At 52.4% G+C, this 19,478-nt stretch overlaps 1 protein-coding gene across 3 annotated transcripts; it reads right to left on the bottom strand.

Moving 5' to 3' along the window:
* Positions 1-6,562: 6,562 nt before the first annotated feature.
* Positions 6,563-19,443, bottom strand: TMEM127 (transmembrane protein 127). 3 transcript variants are annotated; one of them, XM_036454039.2, is made up of 4 exons: positions 19,290-19,443; positions 18,634-19,083; positions 9,429-9,593; positions 6,563-8,830 (listed from the first exon to the last, which is right to left on the bottom strand). In XM_036454039.2, the coding sequence occupies exons 2-4, from the start codon at positions 18,875-18,877 to the stop codon at positions 8,523-8,525; spliced, it is 717 nt and encodes a 238-aa protein (XP_036309932.1). In that variant the 5' UTR covers positions 18,878-19,083; positions 19,290-19,443; the 3' UTR covers positions 6,563-8,522. The 3 variants fall into 3 exon arrangements, with proteins under 3 accessions (XP_036309932.1, XP_036309933.1, XP_045443219.1); XM_036454040.2 differs by having other exon boundaries at positions 18,634-18,949; positions 19,290-19,438; XM_045587263.1 differs by having other exon boundaries at positions 18,634-18,945; positions 19,290-19,424.
* Between the last annotated feature and the right edge of the window lie 35 nt (positions 19,444-19,478).

Raw genomic sequence — 19,478 nt, 5'->3', positions numbered from 1 at the left:
ACATCTGAAGACAGCAGGAGAGCGCATGTCCACCATGGTGGCCCCCACACATTGAAGGGTCCCTCACACAGACCACAGGGCCCATTCTGTGGAGTTGCTGGCCCTCTGCTCTGGGGGCTGCAGCAGCAAGTGGCTGGGCTGGGGTTGCCCCTGAAGCTCCCTGTGGCCACTCAGAGCTGAGGACTTCTGCAGCCACAGACACAAGAAACCAACCCCTCAGCCCCACACCTGCAGGAAAACAAATTCTGCCCACAACCGGGGTGAGACCGGAAGCATCTCCTTTGCTCCCAGACACTCAGGGGAGACCACAGTCCCAGCCAAATCCCTGGTCTCATGAGACCCGAATCAGAGGGACCGCTTACACCATGCCCTGCTCCCAACCACAGAAGCCGCCACTTAGGAATGCGCGGTGTCACTAGGCTGTGGTGATATTGTTCCACAGCAAGGAATGACCACCCCATGTCCTTTATGAAATCAGGTGGCGTCTAGTTGGCTTGTATAGAAGAAACTTTCTATTGGGGAGAGTGCTCGTTCATAAAACCAATTCCCATGCTGCCTTGATGGGAGAGTTCTCTGGGGTCCCTCGTGGTTCTGCTTGTCTCGCACGGGGCACTGTGTGCCCCTGTTCCTTTGTGTGTAGGGAACAGTTTTGGAAGAGCGGGTCAGCCTCTGGACCAGAGGGCAGGTTGCTTTCAGCCCTAGGAGATGGAGATGGTCTCCCTGTGAGCCAAGAGAAGATGTTCTACTGCCCATTATTAAAAGATGTGGGTTTTTGGCCATCCAGAGAGGCTCAGTGGTGGAGTGCTGAACCATGGACCAGGTCACCGGTTCCATTCCTGGTCAGGGCATATTCCCAGGTTGCAGGCTCAGTCTCCAATGGGGGGGTGCAGGAGGCAACCAATCAATAATTTGCTCTCATCATTGATGTTTCTATTTCTCTCCCTCTCTGAAATCAATAAAAATGTTTTTAAAAAACATGTGTTTTCTAAGCTCACTGTTCTTTTTCCGTGATACCACTCAGTGTGCATGCAAACGTCACCTGGCCATCTTCACAATCACCCTGTGGGAAGGAGGACTCAGAGATCTGGCACAAAAATGGTGATACTTCGTTGCTATGTCATAAGTAATAGTCTCCTTTCTCTCTGACTGGAACGGGGCAGGAAGAAAGGGGCAAAGGAAGGAAAAGGTATAATCCTGAGCCCAGGGCAGGTGTAATCAAGGCCCAGGTTGCCTGCTGGCAGTGGGAAAACCTGACTTTAAGGCCCAGCCTGGTCAAAGATGGAACACACAGAACTTCTACAAGAAAGCAGAGCCGGCCAGTTCTCACAAGCCCCATCGTCACAGTAAGGAGAGAGGACGAGACTAGAGGTGGCTCACCAGTTTGACAGGCTCTGCCAGCCAGGATCTCTAACAGGAGCAGCTTCACTCTTGGGCTCAGGCATACTAACTGCCATTAGCAGCACCATCTCTGAATCCAATACGGCAATGTAACATCCTCATCCAGGCCACATGGCGAAGCTCCAAGTCCTTGGCCACTGGCCAGGGAAAGGGGCCTGACCTAAGTTGGGAGAAAGACACTCATCCAGCCCTTAAGCAAGAGCTTCGTGTGAGCCTGGGACTGCTGGTGACCATCTCCTCCGCCTTGGGGAGAGTCCTGAGCCCACGAGCCGAGCAGAGAGAAATCACGTCTTCAGGTCATTGAGTGCCTGGATCCCGCCTTTTCAGCTATGGGCACCAATAAGTGCCACTTAACTAAGGTATTTCTGTGCTGAGTTCTGTATCTTACAACTATACGCGTTCTGACAATAACCTTGGTGTTCCAGGCCCTGACAGGCTGGGCCCATCCATGTCACCACTGCTCAAACACCAGCTCAGCGGTTCCCACGCCTGTCCCTTTCTGCCTGCCTTCACACACTGATTACATCCTTCTCTCGTGAAAGGCTCCCCATTCTTCCAGGCCGGCATGCCATCTCCCCTCCTTCGTGAAGCCGCCCTAGACCATCATCTCAAGGGGCATCAAGTGCCAGGTGCCAAGTTTTTGCCTCATCAGGTTTCCTCCCCTGACAGCCAGACTGGAAGTCCCTAAAGGGCAAGGCATGTGTGCTAATAGCTTCCTCCTTTTGAAAGGTAAGCGTTGCAAAAGAAAGCATGGAAGACAGGTGACAGAAATGGTGTGTGAGTGTGAGTGCACACATGTGCAAATTTCCGTCACCACTCCTATTGAACACAGGGGGGAAAGGGAGAAAGAATATGGAACATGCTCCCCTTGTTAAAACAAAGACACTCCCCACCCAGGTCATTCCAGAAGGAAACTCTCCAACAGCAGTGGCCTAGAAATCTAGGTGAGAACCCCGAGAGTAAGGTCAAACCGAGGGGGGCAGGGACTGGCCGGGGGGCCCCAGCGTCAGAAGCGCTCCTTCACAGGGCTGGCCACGGTCTCGCTGCAGCCAGGACAGGGAGCTTCCGAAAGGGCTGCCTGCGCCCTGTCCCTCCGGGCCCCTCCTCATAGAGCCCTGCAGCCCTTCAGCCAGATGGCGCAGAAGTCCCTCTGAAAGTTCCTCCATGGCCACACTCTGACACAGCTGGGCTCAGGGCCTCCACGTTCCTGCTGCCCTTCACATCCTGCCTCTTCTCACTGAGCCTTCTCAGCCTGCGGCACTGCCTCCAGATTCCAGCTCCTGACAAGTCGGCAGGGACTGGGGCTCCTGGTTCCCCACTCCCAACACCTGCTGAGCCAACAGACTGGGGCCAACTCTGACTGCTCTCCTCCCCCCTTTGGCCAGGTTCCAGGACTCCACACCATTCCCATCCATGCCTCCCTTCCCAGGCCGACTCTTCACTGACGCAAGGCTCCCTCCTCACCCTGTCACCAGTCACTAAGAAAAACCTGATTTAAAAATAAAAATAAAGCAGAAACCGGTTTGGCTTAGTGGATAGAGCGTCGGCCTGCGGACTGAATGGTCCCGGGTTCAATTCTGGACAAGGGCATGTACCTTGGTTGCGGGCACATCCAAAGTGGGGGGTGTGCAAGAGGCAGCTGGTCGATGATTCTCTCTCATCGATGTTTCTAACTCTGTCCCTCTCTCTTCCTCTGTAAGAAATCAATAAAATATATTTTTTAAAAAAATAAAATAAAAAACAAATGAAAATAAAAATCTCACCCTTTCTTGACCTGGCCAGTGTGGTTCAGTGGCTGGAGCATCAGTCATAGGTTTGATTTCTGGTCAAGGACATGTACGTGGGTTGCAGGTTCGATCCTGAGCCCTAGTTGGACACAATCAATGTGTCTCTCTCACGTTGATATTTTTTTCTCTCTCTCCTTCCCTCCCTTCTCTAAAAAATCAATGGAAAAAAAATATCCTCAGGTGAGGATTAACAAAAAAGGAAAACCTGGTCCTCCTTTTTTTTTCTTTTTTTTCTCAGAACCAACCCTTCCAGGGCTCCCCACTGCTCTTAGTGCCGTCAATGGACGCCCTCACCTTGCTAACCTCTACTCTTGCCACGCCTTGGCCACCAGTTGTGCCTCACTCTTTTTTTTTTTTTTTTTTTTTTTTTTTTTAGTTTTTATTGTTTATATTATTACAAATGTTCCTCCCCCCCCCCCCCCACCATTGCTCTCCTCCACCAGGTTCCCACCCCACCCTCTGCCCTTTTCCCTCTCCCCATTGTCCTCATCCATAGGTGCACAGTTTATGTTCAGTCTCTTCCCACGCCCCCCTCTCCCCTTTTCCCCAAGAACAAACAGTTCACTCCCCTTCCATACCTCTGATTCTATTATATTCAACAGTTAATATTGTTCATCAGATTTTTTAAATTTCCTTGGTTTTTAGATTCACTTGTTGATAGTTACATATTTGTTGTTCATAATTTTTATCTTTGTTTACTTTCTCTTCTGAAAGAACCCCCTTCAGCAATTCATATAATTCTGGTTTGGCGGTGATGAACTCCTTTAGCTTTTTTTTATTAGTGAAGCTCTTTATCTGGCCTTCGATCCTGAGTGATAGCTTTGCTGGGTAGATTATTTTTGGCTGTAGGTTTTTGCTATTCATCACCCCGAATATTTCTTGCCATTCCCTTCTGGCCTGCATGGTTTCTGTTGAGAAGTCAGCTGACAATCGTATAGGTGCTCCTTTGTAGGTTACTACCTTCTTTGCTCTTGCTTCTTTTAATATTCTCTCTTTGTCTTTTGCTCTTGGAATTTTAATAATGATGTGTCTCGGTGTGGTCCTCTTTGGATTCCTTTTGTTTGGAGTTCTGTGTGCTTCCTGGACTTGCAAGTCTAATTCTTTCACCAGGTGGGGGAAGTTTTCTGTCACTATTTCTTTCAGTATGTTTTCGATATCTTGCTCTCTCTCATCTTCTGGGACCCCCATAATTCTGATGTTGGTTCGCTTGAAGTTGTCCCAGAGGTTTCTTACATTATCTTCAATTTTCTGGATTCTCTTGCCTTCTAGCTTCTGTGGAGGACTGTCTTCTGGCTCTATATGTTCCAAATCTTTGACTTGATTCTTGCGATCTTCCCTTCTGTTTTTAGGACTCTGTAAAATATTTTTTATTTCAGACAATGTATTCTTTATTTCTTGTTGATCCCTTATCATTTCTTGTTGACTCCTTATTAATTCTAGTTGATCTCTTTTCATATCCTCATAGGCCTTGTCCATCTTTTCTAGGAAATTCTTGAAAAACCTTATAAGCGTAGATTTGAACTCTATATCCAGACGCTTTTTGTCCTCCATTTCTTTTGTTTGTGATCTATTTTGTTGTCGCATTTCGCAGTTACAGATGGGACGGGATTTCAGGGTGGAGCCTGCAGCTTTGGCTTCCGTCAGCCCCGCCCTATGCAGGTCCTTCAGTGGTCGCTGCCGGCGCCTCTGAGAGAAAGGTGCCCTTGATTTTCGCCTGCTGCCAAACAGTCTATGCTCTCCCACAATGAGCCCGGTATTGGGGTTCAGTTCAATTGGAAGTGGAGTTGGAGGTGGCGTTCAGAGCAGTCTGGAGCCCCAGTCTCCTTCCCGTCAGGGCAATCCCGCGGCACAGCCGACTGTCCCTTCTCTGCGCGCAGTGTGCGCGCCTCCGGGACCTCCTTTCGCCTCTCCCCGGGGTTCCGCCTTACAGCCCGGCTCCCTATGGCTGAGCCTGAGTCCCCGTGGTCTGGCCTGGAACTGGGGTTCAGAGCAGTCAGGGGCCCAGCACAGTCGGAGTTTTATCTCCTTTCCGCTAGGGAACGCCCGCCAGGCACTCGGCCTCCCTCCTCTCCGGCTCCGTCCTCTCCGCGCGCCGCGTGTCTCCGTACCTTGGGCTTTTCAAGCTCCTCCGCGCCTCCTTCTGGTTTTCTCCTTGCTTCTCGCTGTAGAATTTCCAGTCAGTCAACCTTCCTGTAGTTCTGGGCAATGTCCGTTTTATATTTTAGTTGTAATTTATTGAAATTGTTGTGTGCGGCTGCGGCTAGGTGTTCACCTGGGCGCAGCCATCTTGGATCTCCAGTTGTGCCTCACTCTTGCTAGCCCCTCCTCAGGAATTGCCTCACCCCACCTCTGAATACTCACATTGAACCTGGCTCCAGCTGTCATCAGGAAACCTCTGTACTCAGGTCGGAGCCTCGGGCCAGTCCCTTTCCCAGCTGTCCACTGGACCACTCACTGCCTTTCCGCGGACAAGTCCATCTCCAGAACTGAGACTATAAAGCCCTTGGAGACAGGGTCCCAAGGATCATGGCGTTTCCCTCATGGCATCTCACATGCTTTGGACAAACACAAGTTGAAGCAACAATCAACAATCATTGATGAATCCCTGAAATTAAATGGGAGAGGACATTCCTAGTCCCCGAGAAAGATGTGTGTTCTTCCCAGGAATGAAAATAAAACTGTTTAAAACCACCAAAACAGGCTGTTCCTCAAAGGGTCTTTTACTGTGATGCACATCTGGGGGCCAGCATGCCAGCTGAGTGCAGAAATGGAGGAATGGGATGTGGGTAGCCCTGTAAGGACCGACACTGGAGGCTCTCCTGCAGGTCACTCCCGGACCACCGGCACTCACATGCCTCTCCCAGCAAGGAAGTAACCACTCCCTATGGTTTCAAAAGAAGGTGCAGTCCCTTTGCCCTGAGTCTATTTCTCCCCAAACAGGACAAGAATCATTCTCTGCTCACCCACTCGGGCTCCATGGCGCCTGGCGATGGGAGGGTCTGTTAGATGAGCTTCTAAATGGAAGTGCCTTGCCCAGAGTAGGCACATGCACTCCCTGATGTTTTTTGTATAGATGTATTTTTATTAATTTCAGAGAGGAAGGGCCAGGGAGAGAGAAACATAAGAATCATTGATCGGCTGATAAGAATCATCATTTCTCTTAATGGGGAATTGAGCCCTCAACCCAGGCACATGCCCTGACCAGGAATCGAACCAGGACCTCCTGGTTCATAGGTCGATGCAGTCACGGAGACACACCGGCCTGGCCCTCTGACGTTTTAAATTACACTTCATCACTTTCCCCTGCTTCTCCCAGAGGATGGGAGCAAACCAACTCAGGCAAGTTGTGACAGAAAAACGACAGGGAGCCACTGGCGTTTACATTCTTACTTGTGGTTTCTGTTCATTTGTTTTGTTTTTATTTGTTTTTCCTAGAAAAAAAGAAAAAACACAACCAGGGGGATTTCTATGACAGTGTCAGGACAGCAGGGGAAGAGAAAGGCCGGTGGTGTGGACAGTTAACAAAAGGTGGGATCTGGATTACATGGAACAGTCCACAGGGTCATGTCTGAGGCCTCGCGAGATGACGGTCATTTTGGCATGTGTGTCTGGTGCCCGGTCTCCTGATCTGCCCCTCAGACACCCAAGCACCCAAGGTCAGCGAGAGCTGGCCACACCCTAGCTATCTGCCGGACAAACTCGGACTTGATAGAAAGACAAGCAAGGCAGCTCCCTGGCTTTGTGCGCAGGTCCCACACGGTGGTCTTTCCTGCCCGACGGTCACAATGGGACACACTTTGGCATCACAGTGAACTCCAGGCAGCCACCATTCATGTGCAGACATGGGCTTCACCACCCACACAGACGTGTGTCCAGACATCCCCACGTGGTCTGGCCCAAGGATGAGGCACGTAACGTTCCTTCCTAGCCACCGTTCAATAGCAGTGCCCACTCTCTGGTCGTGCTTGGTCATCTGCAGGAGATTGGGACCCAAATGCTTTTCAGGTCCGCAATGAACACTGATCCCAAAGACGCTTGGCCATCTGGATGCATACTGATGGTTTCTTGAGTTTCTCCCACTTTTACACTGACCTCAGGGCAGAAAATTCAGCCAGACCCAGAGCCATATGTGGCCAACGGGAAACCCAGAATGATGGCTGGGCAAGAAAGAGCCAGCAAGTAGCACAATGCGAGGCCAGAGAACATTCAAGGAGGGGAGGGGCATGCAGCAAGCTGTTGCCCCACGTCACAGTTTAGGGGAGGCACTCAGCCTGAGGGACACAGCCAGCTCTGCCGTCCTCTTGCAAAGGGCCCCTGGTTGTGATTCCTATGTGGAGGGTGCCCCCGTGACCGCTGTTCCTGCACGGAGGCCAGGCTACATCTCAGTCCAGCCCTGAGGAGCACCACGCTGGCCAGCCAGCCAGGCCTAGTCCTCAGCCTCTGCTGAGGGGCTCTGGGTTCCACAGGAAGGCCCTGGGAGAGGGGGCAGGGAGGAGGGGTGCATTCTGCCGGAAGAAGTTCAGGGAGAAACTACTGTGGGCTGTAAGGAGCTGTGGCTCAAAACAGTGCAGAGCCCAAAAGGATGGGATAAACATCGATAAAATGACAAGTCTTGTCGCTAGTTTAAAAACAGGTGATTGTTGCTGTTGCTTGGTTTTGTTTTTTCCTTTTAAAACCACTCAATTTTGAAAGGTGAAGGGGCCCCTTCAGTCTGATCCTCTCTGGGAACCGGGAGACCTCAGGCCCATTCCCACTGCTCTCCTTTCCTGGGCTCCGGCCACCGAAGCCAGGCCAGGGCGGGGACAAGACTTGATCTGCTTCCCAAAAGCAATTCCGTCTCCCGTCAACCAGAACACAGAGGACGGGAAGTCCAAAGACTAAAGTGCAGAGATCTCCAGAGCGGGGCCTGCCACTGGGCACTCCGAGAAGGAAGGGGCAGGCCAGCCCGTGGAACAGGCGATGACCACATGAGGGAAGCCTGCAGGGCACAGTCCCCTTTCTCTTGGGCCCTGATGACACCTCTTTCTGAGACAGTCCTCTGTCAGTAGCTCCCCACGGGAAGAAAGTTCTGGTGTGAAAGATGGCCCATGAAGGGAGAAATTGTGTGACCATCCCTGGTTGGTAATGACTAGTGACCTCAGGGACAGGAAGGTGGCAAGAGGGGAAACAGTGCATGATATAAAATCCATGAGCCCCAGGTTTCAAGAGCAAGGATACATGAACAGCCCAAAGGGCAGTCTCTCTCCTGGGGCAGGTTTGGTGAAGATGCTCAGGATCCTACCAGTGAGGCCTGCTGGGGGAAGGCACTCCTCTGTGGGAGGAAGGCCTAGGCTGGCATTAGGGTGTGTAGGCCGGGGGCGGCTGGAATTGGTTGATGACCTCATATTCCGAGGGGTAGGGCTCGGTCTCCTCCATCTCAGACAGCAGCTCCAGCGCCTGCTCCTCCTCCTCTGTCGGGTAGTGGCGCAGGAGGTTGGCTGCCGTGGCCAGGATTGAGGCTCCGCCGGCTCCTGCCACCAGGTAGAAACTAACAGCAAAGGTGACATACACCTGGGAACCATGGTACTTCTTATGCTGCTGCTGCTGGGCCAGGATGAGCTCGGAAGCCCAGTAGGAAAAGCCGATGACGGTAGCACACTGCAGGACTGGGGGACAGAGGGACAGCACAGAAAGGGGTTAGAGGCATCCTACAGCTGGATGATTAAGGAACCAACTGCAGCCTCTCCACCCAAACCTGCGTGGCCCTGGATCCTGCAAGGGGGAGCTCTCTGGGCCACGGGGCTCTTGGGCGGAGACTGGGACAGATGCACGACCAGTCTGGCCCAGTCAGGTCTCTCCATCTTAAGAATCTGGAGATGGAACCTGAGGGCTGCTAGAAGTCAGAGTGCTCGAAAGACACAGACACCACACATCAAATTAACTCCCAGCCCAGTCTGTGGGGAAGCAAAAGGGGAGGAAAGAGTCCGATGAGACCGGGAACTCCAGGGGAGACACAGTGAGACACTCTGCTCATTCCAGGCCCAGGAGTCCAGCTGAGCTTCACACCCAGTTCCTGGAGAGCTTGGAGATTTCTGGGGGAATTAAAGCAAGCTGCTATCACGCCCAGTGCTCCAGGAAAGGCTAGAGGTGAAATGAGCATCTGGACCGATGCCTGCTCAGAGAAAGCCCATCATCCTCACCACAAGCCCAGACGGTGCCCCCTCCTGTGGCAGTTCCTCCCCCCGGGAGCAGTCCTGGACTTACCTGTAAGGATGTGGGCGAAGGCATAGCGACGCGTGATCTTCAGGGCCGGATGCTTGGGCCCAAAGACATCGAGGAGGAATGCGGAGAGGCTGCACAGGATGCCCAGGAAGCAGAAGGCGGCAATGACCCGCAGGAGCAGCACCGTCTGGGGATTCATGCAGAAGTCTGTAGTGGGGAAACCAGACCTTCAGGACCCCAAGCTGCACCCTGGAGTCCCCACCTGGGAGGGGTTTGTCCCCCTCAGCCACAGTCCTGGAGTGCCAGGGAGTCCTAGAAAAATTGCTCAGAACTCTTGCTCCCAGCTGGCCCACAGAGGTGGACCAACAACCGAACTGGCAGAGAGGAACCCGGCCACTGCTTCCATGCACTCAACTCCTTCCCTCCCAAAAAGCCAGTCTAGCTCTAGTGGTTGTGCATCGACCTATGAACCAGGTCACGGTTCAATTCCTGGCTAGGGCACATGCCTGGGTTGCTGGCTCATTCATCATTAATATTTCTATCTCACTCTCCTTTCCTCTTTGAAATCAATAAAAAAAATTTTTTTAATTAAAAACAAAACAAAAACCTAGTCTAAGTGAAGGCCTCTACTTTGCTGTACTGGCCATGATCTTCTGAGCATTTTTAAAGACACTGACAATCAGTGAGCAGCAGCCCACGGACTGCTGCGCTGAGATGGCCAGAGGCCAGGCCAGAGGCCCATCAATTCCATTCTCCATTCAGCCACTCATTCATCCCCGTTTGAGTTCAAAAAGAATCTGAAGCCATTTAGAAAATATATCCTTACAAGAGTGTACTAAATAAGTTAGGAAAGGTGGTAGGCTGGACCTTCACATTTATTTTTGTTCACTCCATATTCTAAAACAAAAGAAACCAAAATGTTTTAAAGACATAAACCTACAGCACAGGGAGAGGAGCAAAACAGAATTCTGGAAACTGGAACATAAGGGGGCTTAGAAGTGCCTTAGCAGACTGAGTAAGCTGAAGTGTCAGCCAGAAGTGGGAAAGCTAAGATGCAACTAGATTTATACCACGAAAGCCTACGGAGCTCAGACACTGAGTACCAAACGCCTCCTAAAACGAGTGCAAAGCCAGTCAGGGTGCACACTCCCCCAAAGCGAGGGAGCGAACCAAGCCAAGGAAGCTGCTGGAAAAGGAGACCCCACATTCAGAGTCGCCCAGGATCGCGGTGAAGGGAGAAGCCAACAACTGCACACCACACACACAGCCCCCGAGACGCCCTCCAGGGCATCATACCATTCTCATCCTTTTAAATTCCACCGAAACAGAGTCAGACCCTGTGACATCTGTGCAAAATGCCACAGCTCCTAGAAACAGACAGAAAAAGGGCTGATCTGAAAGGAAGCTGTTTTAAACTTCCAAAGTAGGAAACGTGCCTTCCCCCTCTCCTCTGTTCTGGCCACCGGCGGGCTCTTCTTTCACTTAGGTCATGGGTCATCACGTGATAGGAAAATCTGGAGCTCTGGCTTAGACTACAGGCTGCTCTCCCGAGTCCTGACCACAGGCTGAGGCGGAGATGGTGGTCATGGCAGTCCCTGGGGTGCCGGCTGAAAGCACCCGCCCAGCCCCAGAAGCTCGAAGCTCTCAGTCTGGATCAGGGCCTAGGAATCTGGCTTTTAATAGGCAGCCCAGGTGATTCCCATGCAAGGTGGCCCAAGCTTTACACTCCAAGAAACACATATCCTAGGCCTGGAGGACAGGGGACTGAGAGGAAAAGGCCAAGAACTTGGGATGTAGACCTAAACCCAACAAAGCAAACTCAAACCAAGTCAGTGGCATCATGGGTGCTTGGCAGAGGGCCCGGCATCCGGACCACAGAACCAAGCAGATACCAGGAGACCCGGGGCCTTTGTGACTGTGTGTCAGCACGCACTCCCTGCCTCAGGCTCAGAATTCACCAGGCAGATGGTGGCTGAGCCCATTCCAGACTCATGCCGCGATCTAGCTTTAGGTCATCCACTAAGCTGCCCTCAGAGCTATCTGTCACCCTCTTGTCAGCTGTCAGCTGACCATCTGTTTTGGGCGCAATCATCCAACCTGGTGTTCACTTACTACCAGGAGGCTTGTCTGTGTGGTTCTGCCAGTGACCAGGCCCAGGCTCCGTTTCCTCCAGCCCTCCAGCCTGAGGCTGCTGTGGGCCTGCAGGAGGTTTCGCTAAAGGAAGAGGGACTGGATCCTGGCTTTCCTTTGAATATTGTTAAAGCTCTCTGAGACAGTTCTTCTTGGTCCGCGTGCATGAGCAGGGATGGGGCAGGATGAAAGTGTTCTTTCTTCTAGTGCTTCCAAGAATAACCAGAGCAGCAGGGTGCGAGGGCTTGCAGCACACTCCACTCTGCAGCAGGCGGACCAGTAGTTTTACTGCTAGCTTTACCCAGTGGCCAGATAAGTTTCTAATGAACGAGTACAAAAAACACTGTACATAAATGTTAAAGGCACGCCTTAAAATTAAATTCCCATTGCATTTTGAAGTTATTTATTACATGTTCTTCCAAGCTAATATCTTTTTGAAGAATTGTCATGACTGGCCACAAGCCTTAGAACAGCAAACACAAGAATTCTCGTGATCCATCCACAAATACGCCCAGGCACATGGGCTTTAATTGCGGTTCTTAAAAATCCACTAAGTTTTGACCAGCCAGTGTGGCCCAGTGGCTGAGCACTTACCCAGGCACCAAGAGGTCACTGGGCTTGATCCCCAGCAGAGGGCCTGCAGGAGGTAGCCCCTCTCATCAATATCTCTCTCTGAGAATCAATAAAAATATATTTTTTAAAAAATATACTAAGTTTTAATTTAACAACTAGTTTTAACTGCAAAAAAGTAACACTCGGTGGCTTCAAAGCTACTTTCTTACACTGCATAATGAGTACAGGATGTCCATTTTATTATCATCCTTAAAAATGTACTTCTATTATCCTATGTGTCTCGTGTACCATAATATACTTTTCCTATATAGTCTATAATAATAAAAGCATAATATGATAATTAGATATGACATCCTTCCGGACGAAGCCAGGGCTGCGAGGGAAGCCTGGGCCCTGGGTGTCTGCTGGTGGCTGGAGGGGAGCAGGGTCCTGGGTACCAGAAGCCAGTGCCGGCAGCTGGGGGAAGGAAGGTCTACTCTTGCCCAAATTTCGTGCATTGGGCCTCTAGTAAAATAATAAAAGGGTATTATGCAAATCAACCGAAAGGCAGAATGACTAGTCACTATGCCGTGCACTTACCACCAGGGGGCAGACGCTCAACGCAGGAGCTACCCCCAGCCCCAGGCCCGGATTGATCACCCCATCAGGGCCAACCTCTAGGTCCCTTCCCCCAGCTGGCCAACAGGCTGATTGTCTGATGGGGAACAGGGAATCAGCGGTGGGTGGTGGTGGATGTGGGGGGCGGGGCCAGCCAGCAGGGGGAACAGCCAACCCCTCGGTCCCTCCCCGCAAAAGCTGGCATTCTTTCCCACAGCCAAGACGCAGGCCTGCGCAGCTGCAGACAGTTGCTCCTCCCTCCTCCCCACCTGCTCCCTGAGGGGGAGGAGAAGCCGTCAGCAAGGCAGCAGGGCAGGGGTGGGTAGGTGGGTTGTTGAGAAACCTGGCTCCAGATGCTTCTGAATTCTAACCCTGTTCGGAATTCCATTTTCTCTGCTTAAAGCACCTGATCTTACCCCTCCTCAGTGCTGATGCAACCTGCAATCCAATGGGACCTTTTTGTGGGATGGGTTGTCGTGTCCCAGGACCCTACAAGTAGAATCCTCCAGCGAACAAACACAGTGAATGTTTAGGCGTGACCCTGATAGCACCACCAGCCCTGGAACTCTCTTGGCACTGAGCCCTCACCCTATCCCTTATCTGAAAGAAATTCACAAAAAAACACCTCTTGTGAACAGGCCTCCAGAGGGGGAGGGGGAGGGATGGGTGCCACAGCCTCCTACACAGGCTCGGAAGTATATCCTGGGCCAGGCCCACCTGTGGTGCAAGATGGCAAACTGGGAACCAGGGGTGGATGGTGAGGCGGGGGTGGGGCCGGCTGCTGGCGGCCGGGGAAGATGGCCCTGATTGCAGGTCAGTAGTAGGGCTGTACCCATGCACAAATTTCATGCCCTAGGCCTCTAGTTTTGATAATAAAGAAGAGTCTCATGTGATATAAAGCTTCAGAGGGAACATCCCTTCTTTCCACATGTCAAACTGCCCCTCCGAGAGACAAACATTATTGGCAGTTTCTTCTGTCCCCTCCAGGAATAGCCTGCGCGCACTGACAGGTCAAACATTATCTCTGACAGGTCAAACATTATCTTAGTTAGGCCTCACACTGGGGATCCACCATGCAGCTCAGATGAGGGACTGGAGGTTCCAGGATGTTAAGTGACTTCCTTCAGGTTCCACAACGCAGGCCTGGCTCCCAACCCAGGACAGGCTCCCAACCTTGTGATGCCAGAATCACCCATGGAGACAATGCATCAAATGCTAGATGGTGCATGTGAGTGGTTAGTATAAATGCTCTCAGAGCCACCCTCGGAGCCAGTTGATGCTGAATGCAGCACAGCTGAGAGCACAAAATCCCTTCCAGGCAAAACATGTGCGGGGCATTGAACAAAGAGAAGTGCTCATACCGGGAATTATTAGGCAGAAGCTGGTTGGTATGGTGTAAGCTTCTGCAGCCATCAGAAGCAGTAGGGAAATCAGAAAGGCGCTGGACTAGGCACCAAATCCGAACCTGCATAGACTATGTGTTACTGTGAGCAAGACACTTACTGCCCTGGTCTCTGCTCTCTCACTGTCACGAAGGCAGTACTGCCTGCCCCATCTCCAGGGGCGCACTGAGAGGGAGTGCCCAGCAGCCTGCGTGGTAGCTGCCCACGCCCTCCCGGGGCCACAGCATGTCAGCCCTGGCGTGCCTTCCTGCGCACAGTCCGTGTGGGCCAGAGAAAGCGCCTGCCAAAGCCAGACTAAGGGTGTGTCCGGCCAGAACGAGGAGTACGGCTTTTGGCCCAAATTCAAACAGGTTTAGTTTCTATGTGGCTGCCTTTCCCCACTCCAAAGCTGTGAGCAAACCCTCGGCTTAGTGGAAAGCCAAATGTGAAGGTCCCTTGAAGAGATGCTAACAGATAGCCCAGGACCTGCGCCGGCCTAGCCGGACTCTCAGTGCACAGAGAAGACAGGCAAAGCACCCCTGGCCCCTCAGACCAAACTCCGGCTCCCTGGGTCAGGATCTCAGTCCTCTCTCCTTCCCTGCCAGACGTCAGAGTGGAGGGGAGGACCACAAGTATCTGCTCCCTTGAGGCGGCTGCTAAGGGAAACAGAACTCCCAGATGTGTGCAGGCATTACTTTATTTCTGAGGAAAAAGGACTCTTGGGGCAAGGTCCTCATTTTAAATTCAAACCAGTGGTGCAGCTCACCACACTCTGGTCAGACAGAAGGCATCCTAACTTCCAGTGGCGTTGAGGCCTGTTTATTTTGGTAACTATGGCTCCACAGCCCCCTCCAGTCACCAGAGAAGAGGAAGCTGCTGTGTAATAGGATCCCAAAGCACTGACTTTGGCTCAAGGTCACTCACTGGTGAGTCATGGGGCAGGATCTGTTTTGAAGGTCTGGCTCTTCCTGTCTACCTGCCCACTGCTCCCAGCCCCTCCCAACCCAAACAGACCCAAGTGGCCTCTGGCCAGTTCCCTTTTTCTGTCCCACTGCCCTTCACTTCCCCTCACAGGAGTCCCTGTGAGTTAGACACTGCCCCATCACCCTGGCCCCAGCCCCGTCCTTCCCAGTACTCATCCACCCCACCTGCATAGCCTCTCCCCACTGAGACCAGCTTCCAGGCAGGCTTCCGACAGAAGATTCCAACAGGGCCCTAGAGGGCCTAGCTGGCCCATCACCAGAGATACCAATGGTCCTAGCCAAGCTGCCCGAGGACAGGCCCAGCAGGACCTGGAAGTGCCAATTGCATCAGTCACTACCCCTCCGCCATACAGGCCCTCTGGTTGGCCCTTGAACTTCCAGTGGCAATCATGACTCACCAGACTCCAAATCCCAGGCTTCCTCATTCTTCAAAGGTGCTTCCCAGGGCTGCAGTCAGTGCTGCCCTCCGCTGCCACACTTGGGAGGCAGAGGAATTGGTGTGCAGAGGGAATGATTATCTGGGCCCCCCCTGCTTGGGGCCACTAGAGGTCTGAGCATATCTCTGGACCTGAGCCCAGGCTGAAGACACTGTGAGAAGCTGGCACCCCTGGGAAGCAGGAAAACTCAGGACAGAATTGTCTGAGGCAGCCTGCATTTGCTAAAGCCTCCAGGGCTCTGCGACTGACAGACCTGGTCTCAACTTGAGCAGGAGAGATGAAGAGGGATAAAAAGCACAGCTTGGGCTGGGCTTGTGATAAAAACTCAATTAGAATGGGGAAGTAAAAAGCCTTGGACAGCTTTGACAAAAGGAAAAGCAGCTGGAGGGCACTAACATACAAGGTAAGAGTGGAGGCCATGCCATGGAGATTAGCTATGTGGCCTCGGGCATGTCACTTGACCTCCCTGAGCCTAAGACCTCAGTGAAGTGGTGATGACAGTCCCAAATGAAGGTGCTGGGGTTTTTTGGTGTTTTGTGTTTTTTTTTTTTTTTTAATATATTTTATTAATTTTCCACAGAGTGGAAGGGAGAGGGATAGAGAGCTAGAAACATCGATGAGAGGGAAACACCCATCAGCTGCCTCCTTCACGCCTCTCACTGAGGATGTGCCCGCAAACAAGGTACATGACTCTGAACCGGAATTGAACCTGGGACCCTTGAGTCTGCAGGCCGACGCTCTATCCACTGAGCCAAACCAGTTAGGACTGAAGGTGCTGTTTAGGATAAACTAAAGGCAGGCATGAAGTGTGCTGACCACAATGCCTGGCGCTCAGGGGGCTGAGAAACAGGAAGGTACATCTCTAAAGCCTGCTGGCCCGGCTCCCTGTCACCTGCAGAGACTTGGCAGTCTGTTTTCCCTTTGGAAGTATCTACAGGCACCAGACTTGACTTCCCTGCTAGGACATCTGTTAGGTCCTGAGGTTCAGTGTAATCACACAGGACAGCATGTTTAAAGGCCCACTGAGTACCAAAAACCAACCACTACAGAGAAAGGGAAGAAGCAGAGCCATCAGAAGAAACCATCAACACTCTTAGGAAGTGTTCCTAGCTTGCAATGGCCAAGGATATGACCACACATCGAAACTGTCTGTGGGTTAAGATCCCTAAACACATGAGCAATCATAAAGGTTAAGGCAATGTGCTTTTTTAAAAATTGATTTCAGAGAAGAGAGAGGAACATTAATGATAAGAGAGAATCATTGATCAGTTGCCTCCTGCATGCCCTCCCCTCAACCCCCACTGGGGATCGAGCCCGAAACCTGGGCATGTGTCCTTGACTGGAATCAAACCCGGGACCATTTGTCCGCAGGCCAATTCCCGCACCAAGAACTTATTTTTACTTTTTACATGGTTTTGACAAGGATGTACACCAAAGCACAATAACCCTGAGATCATTCCTGACAGCTGAAATAAAGGGTAAAAAGGATAAACGAGACAGTATCGCTTTATACTGAGTCAGTAGATGAGTTAGACGCAGCTATGCAACTCCCAGCTGTGTGGCCCTGGGAAATGTGCCTTCACTTCTCTGAGACACAGCTTCTTGGATCTCTGAAATGAAGACCTCGATCACACTGCCTTTCCCCATCACACAAACTTCCTGAGCTTCCCTGGGAATGAGCTGAAAGGGAGAAGCATTGGGAACTGTCTCCCAGTCTGTAGGTGACACCAAGCTCTGAAAACACTGAAACACCAGGGGGTCAGGTGCAAAGGTCTGGATGAAGTGGTGGCAGCTGAGCTTCAAAGAAGACAAGTGAGGGAAATGTGCTGAGGGAAAAACCATCCAGATTTAACTCCAGCTTGATGGCCTTTCTTCCATCAGCTACACGCCAGAGAAAAAGCTGTGTGTCACAGGCCTCCATCATATGTATAACTTCTGTCTTAATGAGCCAACCCAGCGAAGACTATCATCAGGAAAGAACCTGGAAACTAGAAGCCCCATCATGTTCTCTAAATCATTCTAAAACCTCAAACCTCTGAGAGAGAGAGAGAGAGAGAGAGAGAGAGAGAGAGAGAGAGAGAGAGAGAGACACAAAGAGAGAGAGAGAGAGAAAGTGTGTTACAAAACAGAGAACTCTCAGAGAAAGACATTAGGTCACAACGGCACAGCTTTTCAGCCGAGACCTGCAAAAAGTGGTGTAAGATCCAAGGCATAGAGAACTTGACTTTTTCACCAAACCCCAGTGTCTGAGTCCTTAAAGGGATGACATGAAGGTATCTCCAGGAAGGGCCTCTGAGACATGCATAGCAGACAGCTGGAACGCATCACAGCCAGAGAGTGGCACAGGGAGAAAACAGAAAGACCTTAGAGAATGGTTCAAAAGACCGTGGGGGCGATGAACTGTGCTGTACCAAGGGCAGTGTGGGGTCCACTGACTGTTTCTCCGGTAAAAGCCAGGCAGTGCAATCCTGCCTCACACTACACAGCCTGTACCCTCCCTGCTGGAGACAGAGCTGGACAGGAACAACTATCGGCTGGGACAGCAGCCAACCCCGCCAGGCAGCGGCCTCCTTGTGTCCAGTAAGGAGACCAGTCCCTAGTCTCTTTTCCCTTTCCTCTGCACACCTGGCCGAGCAAAGAAACCTCACCTCGTCAGGTGTATGGTTCTGAGAGCCAAGTTCCAACTTTTACCGAGGCTGAAACTGGCTCCTGGTGACCTAAAATGCCAAGACTCCCTTTTTCTATAATAAAAACCCAACTACTGTGTAATTTGAAAACATATTTTAAAGTCTAAGCATATTAAAAGTTCTTTTTCTCCATTAATCAGCTGATCCAAAGAAACCTCCCCGCATCCCAGAGATTCCTTAGCTAGTTTTAATGCCCAGCATCCTTATCTTTTCTTCATATACTGCCCTTCCAAGGGCAGAATCCTGAGAGCAGCAGACTTTGAGCATGGAGTGGAAAGCAGGTGCTTGGCTGAATAACATCTAATTCACGAGGGGCCGGACCACCAGGCAGCAAAGGGTCTGTTTCCTTTAACCAAGTCCTGCCTTGGCAATCAGCTCTCCAGCCACACCCCATCCTGCTCCCCGCCGAGGAGCCCCGGGTCGCCCGGGAAGAAGAGGCCCCGGCGCGGCGGCCTTACCTTTCAGCAGGTCCGGATGCACATAGCCCAGGACGTCGGAGACGCCCAGCTCCTGGCGGGAACAGGTGCCACCATGGATGTGCAACCAGGCAGGCTCAGCGAGGGCAGTGCACAGCGCCGTGATGGACAAGGCGCCCGGCAGGGCCGAGGCCAGGCTACGCTCCGGCTGCTTGGGCAGCGCACTGCCTCCCGGGCTCCTCCGCCGGCGCCCGCCGGGCAGCCCTGCGCCTCCCGGGGCATACATGCCCGGGGCCGCCCGCCGTCGTTCCGCGGTCGCTGCTGCTCGCCGCCGACTTCCGGGGGGCTCAGGGTCTGCCTGTTCCAGGGAGAACGCAGGTGAGGAACCGCAGGGCTGCCAGGGCGGTCACCCGAGGCCAGAGGAGTGGGACCTGGGGCCGAGCGGAGACCCGAGGGCTGCAGGGTTCTGGGGCGGAGACGGTGACTAGGTGCCTGGAATGGAGGCGCGGAATAAGGACCCGGAAAGGATTGGGCTGGAAGGCGAGGGTATGGTCTACTGATGGGAGGAGAGACCGGACCGGAGGGTGCCAAGGGGGGAGGACCAGGCTGAGCCGCGGGGGTCGGAGACCCGGGGATCTGGGGACGGCGCTCTGGGCTGCCCAGAAAAGACCCACCCCACGCCGATCGCTGCTCCTCACCAGTCAGCAGGCCTCAAGGGTGGCGCCGCTCGTCCCGTTACGGGACCCTCAGCTGCCCGGGCCAGGCGACCCAGGCCCTAGAGACCCACTACTCCCGGACCAACCCGGATCCGACCCACTTCCGTTTCCTCCGCCTCTGCCTCGGCCTCCGCCTCCTCCGGCTCCCCGCCCTGTCCCGGCTCGCGTCAC

This window comes from Pipistrellus kuhlii, unplaced genomic scaffold (assembly GCF_014108245.1).
Source record: "Pipistrellus kuhlii isolate mPipKuh1 unplaced genomic scaffold, mPipKuh1.p scaffold_m20_p_27, whole genome shotgun sequence".
Classification (NCBI taxonomy): domain Eukaryota; kingdom Metazoa; phylum Chordata; class Mammalia; order Chiroptera; family Vespertilionidae; genus Pipistrellus; species Pipistrellus kuhlii.
The sequence above is the reverse complement of the archived record's forward strand: the minus strand, read 5'-3'. Positions and strand labels throughout refer to the sequence as shown.

Coding starts and splice junctions, on each gene's coding strand:
- TMEM127 (XM_036454039.2), bottom strand. CDS start 18,877: ATGTATGCCCCGGGAGGCGCAGGGCTGCCCGGCGGGCGCCGGCGGAGG. Junction 9,594..18,633: donor GCATCCGGACCTGCTGAAAG/GTAAGGCCGCCG, acceptor TCCCCACTACAG/ACTTCTGCATGAATCCCCAG. Junction 8,831..9,428: donor CTTCGCCCACATCCTTACAG/GTAAGTCCAGGA, acceptor TCTGTCCCCCAG/TCCTGCAGTGTGCTACCGTC.